We start from the raw sequence: 6,141 nt of genomic DNA, 5'->3' as shown, positions 1-6,141 counted from the left end.
GTGTGTGTGTGTGTGTGTGTGTGTGTGTGTGTGTGTGTGTGTGTGTGCAAAATACACATTGTATTGCTGTTTTTTAAAATAAAATAATCCAGTTAGGAAATGTGTTTCTGTCAATCATCACCGGAACAGTATTTATCTAACCCCTACACTCAAGAGAGTAAAACAAAACTTAAAATGAAGCAGTTTACAGTAACAGGAGGTAACGTTAGCTATTTGGCATTTTCCAAGTACTTTATTCTTACCTGTCCTTCCCGGGAAAATTTAAAAGGTGGTTTGTGTTTAATAACACTTGTTGCAAGCCGCAGGAGTCCTGTAAGACCATCATCTTCTATGTTACCATCTTGATGATCAAGGATTTCCCTGCTATACAAAAAAAAATTAAGCTCTATATGTCCCATTAAGAATACATAAAATACAAACTTTAAAATAAAATTAACATCACCAAATCTTACCTTCGAATGCAGTCAGCGAGGTGTCTTGCTAGGGCATCTAAATCAAGCAGTGTTGTCTGAATTAAAAATAAAGGAAAATGGAATACCAATACAAAATAATCATACATTTTATACACTCTTGGTTGATTCACAAACCAAATTAAATAACCTTAGTTTGCAGCTAAGCTTTGATTTACTTGAGATGTGTGTTGCTGTGGGTGCTCCACTTTAGGTGAGCATGCACTCTGCACTTCCGATTGAAGATTTTTGGTAGCAAAGCCTGTTCAACTCATGCATGTACCCTATACATCCTCGTGCCCCATACCAAGGCTACATAACGCTGTGCAGGTGAACTGCTCTCAGTTCCTTCTCTACCACAAAGTCCCACAGAGGAAACTCCAAAGTAGAGGGGAAGGAGGGCGGGTAGTGGAGCACCCACAGGGACACACATTTTGAAGAAATCCAGTTACTGCACAAGATAAGTAACCTCTCCTTCTTAGAGTAGTGTCCCTGTGGATGCTCCACTTCAGGTGACTCCACAGCAGTAACCCACCTAAGGAGGTGGCAGGTTCAGAACAGAGTCCAGCACTGAAGAAAGAACTGCGATGCCTACTGCAGCATCCAATCTAGCAGCGTGAACCGACGCATAATGGCTGGGGGGAAAAATACACTGAGCTCCACGTTGCAACTTCGGACATTTCAACAACTGCAACATCTTTGAGTAGGGCTACAGACAGACTATGATCTAGTAGCATGCGCAGTTACTAGTAGGGGAGGCTGAGTATCAGTGAAAACACAGGAGGCAATAACGCACCCAGAGATCCATTTAGAAAATCTTTGTGTGTAACCTCCATTTTTGGAGGTTACATGCATCCTGTAGATTCCTTCCTGCTATTTAAAAGCACATTTTGTACTGCTAGTGAACATGACTCCTCCTGTCCTGAGAACCACTGAGGGACCAGGCGTGGAATTGCAGAACATTCAGGCCATGGTGAAGCGTCTGAAATGGATCCTGAGACAACAGTTGAGAATTGATTGGGAGCCGCCATAGAAGGCAAGAAGTGATTGTGATGAGGTAAGGAAACCAAACTTGTCTTGGCTAAGTTGGTGCAATCAAAGTTACACTGGCTTGGTCCTGATCGATCTTGTTGAGATCCTTTAAAAACAATGGAGTAGTGGATATGCAAAAAAAGATCCCTTGTCCATGTAATAAGAATGGCATCTCCTAGAGATTGGGAATTGAGTCCTCCTCTGGAAGTTCTCCTCTGCAGAATTTCCTGCACTTCATGTTGGCTCCAGTGGCAAAAAAATGAACCTCTGGAAATCTCCATGCTAGGAATATTTTGTTGAGGACTCGAAAGTCCAACTCCCATTTATAATTTAGGGGGGAAATGTCCGCTGGTCATCTGCCAAGATGTTTTGTATATCGGAAGGTAAGAAGCTGAAATGACTGACTGGATGGCTATGCACCAATTTCAAAGCTTTATCACTTTGGTGCAGAATAAGGGTGACACATACAAGCTACGTTGCCTATCATGATCTTGAGTGACTTGTTTTTGATTAGGGGAAGAGTGTAGCACCAAGCTTTTCTGACCACTCTTAACTCTAGCAGACTGATGTGCAAGCGTTGTTCTTGTGACCATTTGCCTTGGGCTGTGTGAGGACCCACATGTGCTCTCCATCCCAAGAGGGAAATGTACAATGTTATCATGACCATAGGGGGACTCTGCATAAATGGGATTTCTGCACAAACCTTTAAGAAGGATTCTTCCACCAGATGAGTGGCTGAAGGACCCAGCTGGGTACAGGCACCTCCTTGTTCAGACTGTGTTTGTTGGGTACACAAACTGTCCTGAGCCACCCCTGGAGACAGCAAAGATGTAACCTGGAGTTTTGTGTTACAAAAAACACAAACTGCCATAAGCACTAGCAGTTGCAGAGATGTCCTTACTGGAACTTGTAAACTGAGCTGAGTTTTTTGGATAAGGTTTTTCAGAGTGAGGAACCTGTCAGGAGGGAGATAAGCCCTGCCCATCACCGAATCCAAAAATGCTCCTATAAAAAGGATAGGGGTCAAGGTTGATTTCTCATTTATTTGTAGGCCTAAACTGTGGAACAGTGAAGTTGTTGTTGAACTGCTGACTGCACTTCCTGATGATATCAGCATTTGAGGAGCCACTCATCAAGGTAGGGAAACACTGTTTTCCAAGACGGTGGTGGTGGGCAGCTATGACCACCATGATTCTTGAGAAAAACCCGTGGGGCGGAAGGAAGGCTGAACAGTAGGACCCAGTACTGGTAGTGATTGTGATCAAATGTGAAATGGATGAATTGCAATGGGGAAGTAGGCATGTTTGAGGTCGAGAGTTGCAAACCAGTCCCTGGACTCTAGGGAGGAAATTATAGCTACCAGGGACATTGACTGCACTGCACCATTACGCAGGGAGGGGAGGGGGGAGCAATTGTCCAGCTTGCCGGGGGCAGAGGGAATAGCACTTTATGGCCAGGAGTGGGGGAGCGAGGCTCAAAAGCTGCTGCAAAAGGGGGAGTGGGTCAGTGTGGCAATGCTGACTCATCTCCAGTGACCGGAAGGGCTGGAAAGTTCAAAACAGGAAAGAAGCCCCTTTTCCCCAGACCAAGCAGAACTGCACCCACACTCCTTTCCCTTGAGGTGGCAAAAATACAAGATTTAGTCAGGACCTGTTGTGGGCTTTGCGCTAGCCGTTCCTTTATAGGGGAGCTGGGAAGGAATTTTTTCCTCACCACCAGATTTGGCTTAGGTGGAAAGGGAGGGGAGTTAGGCTATGATGTTGCAACTCATTATGTAAGTCTGGGGCAGATGTCCAGTGCAGGTACTCCATAGAGAAAATATACAGGGACTGGATAAATGACTCGGTAAAGGACTTAAAAAGGAGATGCTTGTTAAAGGAGTGAAGGGGGGGGGGTGTTTGGGGCTTCTATGACTGTTAAGGCAAAGGGCTAACCCCCTCTTCTTATACTCCACCTTAACCCTTGTTCGGGGGTGGGGGTCGGTGGTAAGGTCCCAGCAATGGGTTGGCTACGGGACCTGAATGGAAAAAGGAGGCGGCTGTCAGAAGGGTAGATATTGAATGAAAATGGCGATATCTGCCCTGTACACTTTTATCTGTCGGGTAGTCCCGGACACCTAATAATAAAGTTGCAGCCTGATTAAAACCATATCACGTGTCTCCTGCCCTTCTTTTGGTATAGTTGGACAATGTCCTGATTTTCAGATGTCTGACATACTTGTTCAATTGTCTGAAATCTAGTAAAGGCCTCCAACACCATTTTTCTTCAGTATCAGAAAATATTTTGAATAGAACTCTTTGCCTCTGTGTTGAGCTGGAACTGGTTCTACGGTCCCTAGACTTAGGAGCACTGTCATCTCCTGTCTCAGCAATTGATTGTGAGAGGGGTCCCTGAAGAGGGACGGGGAAGGGAGGTAGAAGGGCAGGATGCAGGTAAACTAGATAGTATAACCCAATGTAATGGCCTCCAATACCCATTTGTCTGATGTCATAGCCTCCCATGCTTGCTTCCATACAGCCAAGAAACTCTATTGAGTGACAAGCTTCATTAGGTCCTTGAATTGCCAAAAGTCATCAGTGGTGGCATTACCACCTCGATGATGAGGAACATCATAATGTGAAGCCTCATCACATAATGATGAGGAAGCAATATTTGTAAATGCGGTCACTTCCTTTTCTGTCCTTGCCTCTTGCTCCTCAAAGGTGTCCTCTCCTGATTCAGAGTGGAGGGAGAGATGGACAGTACCAGAGAATGAGGTCTTCTATGTTCCTTATGAGACTGAATCAGGGCCCCTCTAAATTGCTGGCAGTACATTGCCCAGGGGTCCCAATAAGGCCAATGAGGAGGATCGTAATTAAGGCTACGATTTAGTCACTGAGGTTGTGGAAGTCACGGAATTCATGACTTCCAGTGACCTCCATGACTTCAGCGGTCGGGAGCTGCAGGGTCCCCCGCCACTGGCAGGGGCCGGGAGCTGCAGGGTATCTCCACCGCCTCTAGCGGTCCCCACATCTCCCAGCCAGTGTGGGCAGTGGGGTACCCCACAGCTCCCGGCTCCCGCGGATGGTGGAGAACCCCTGAGCTCGTTTGCGGCGGTGGGGGAACCCCCGAGATCCCGGCCACCAGGGGAACCCCTGAGAGGCCGGCCGCCAGGGGCGGCAGGATGGAGGAATCCCCGAGATCCCAGGCAGTGGTGGCAGGGGAACCTCTAAGCTCCAGGTCCTAGCGGGCCTCAGGAGCTGCAGGCGGCAGGGGTACCCCGCAGCTTCCAGCCCCTGTGGGCGGTGGGAGAACCCCCGAGTGCCCCGCCACCGCAAGCCCCCCGAGCTGCGGGCAGTGAGGGTACCCCGCAGCTCCTGGCTGACACAGGAGCCAGGAGTATCCCACAGCTCCCAACCCCCATGGACAGCTGCAGGTGGCTCCTCGACCCTGCGCAGCTGCCCCACTTCAGGCGTATGGGGACCCACTGAGCCTCATTTTGTCCCTGATATGTTTAGTAAAAGTCACTGACAGGTCACGGCTTCTGTTAATTTTTCTTTTTTGCCTGTGCCCTTTCCGTGACTTTTACTAAAAATATCCATGACAAAATCTTAGCCTTAATCATAAGGCATAGTGCAAGGTATAGATCACTGGTCATCCCAAGTGTTAACAGGCAGAGGTCTGGTACCCTGCTTTTTTGCATCTGCAGAGGAGAATGTCTCCTGGAGTAAACTGAACAGACCTGAAGAGGAAGTCTTGCTCCAGTGTAGGCCCCTGTGCCTCTAATCAGAGATTTTAGGTAGCAGTGTCATTCGGCCCACATATGCGCTCGCTCTCCCTCCCTCGTGGTGTGCCTTGAGATTACCTAGCACTAAATGGGGGTGAATCACCATTTCCTTCTCTACTGCAGAGTCCCATCTTGAGAACTCTGAAGTAGAGAGGAAGAGGATGGGTTGTGGAGTACCCATAGGGATACATATCTCGAAGAACCATCGTTACTGTACAAGTTGAGTAACTTCCTCCTCTTCAAGTAGTGTCTCTATAAGTGTTCCACTGTAGGAGACTTCACAGCAGTATCCCCCATTGGGAAGCTGGAGCTTCATAGTGGAGTCTGTTATTGCAGAGAGCACAGTTGAGCTGAAGATGGCATTGGAGGCTGAGGCTCCAGTGATCACATAATGTATGGGCAGAGAAGTCCAAGTTGCTGCTCTTCAAATTTCCGAGATAGGGACATCTTTAAGGAATGTGATCGAGATAGAGATCGACCGTGTGGAGTGCATATGGATTCCAGATGGAAAGGACAGGTTGCGCCCTTGATAAGAGTGATGAATGCAACCAGAGACCCATTTCGATAATTTTGGAGCTGATATTTAGGAGTCTTTGCATCTTTCCACTAAGGAGAGGAAGAGCTTAGGAGACTTTCTGAAGTCCTTAGTCCTGTCCCAGTAAAATGTCTAACACAGGGGTAGGCAACCTTTCAGAAGTGGTGTGCCGAGTCTTCATTTATTCACTTTAATTTAAGGTTTCGCGTGCTGGTAATACATGTTAACGTTTTTTTAGAAGGTCTCTCTCTATAAGTCTATATTATATAACTAAACTATTGTTGTACGTAAAGTAAACAAGGTTTTCAAAATGTTTAAGAAGCTTCATTTAAAATTAAATTAAAATGCTGATCTTACGC

General features: G+C 46.8%; 1 protein-coding gene across 1 annotated transcript in view; it reads right to left on the bottom strand.

Moving 5' to 3' along the window:
* The window catches only part of USP34 (ubiquitin specific peptidase 34), a 257,649-nt gene that overhangs the window by 99,720 nt on the left and 151,788 nt on the right, over positions 1-6,141 (bottom strand). Inside the window, exons 39-40 of the mRNA XM_029911897.1 lie at positions 453-508; positions 243-363 (exon numbers count right to left, since the gene is read on the bottom strand). Coding sequence (XP_029767757.1) covers positions 243-363; positions 453-508 — 177 coding nt within the window. The remainder of the gene's footprint in view (positions 1-242; positions 364-452; positions 509-6,141) is intronic.

This window comes from Terrapene carolina, unplaced genomic scaffold, assembly GCF_002925995.2.
Source record: "Terrapene carolina triunguis isolate 2854851 unplaced genomic scaffold, T_m_triunguis-2.0 Scaffold132, whole genome shotgun sequence".
Classification (NCBI taxonomy): Eukaryota; Metazoa; Chordata; order Testudines; family Emydidae; genus Terrapene; species Terrapene triunguis.
The sequence above is the reverse complement of the archived record's forward strand: the minus strand, read 5'-3'. Positions and strand labels throughout refer to the sequence as shown.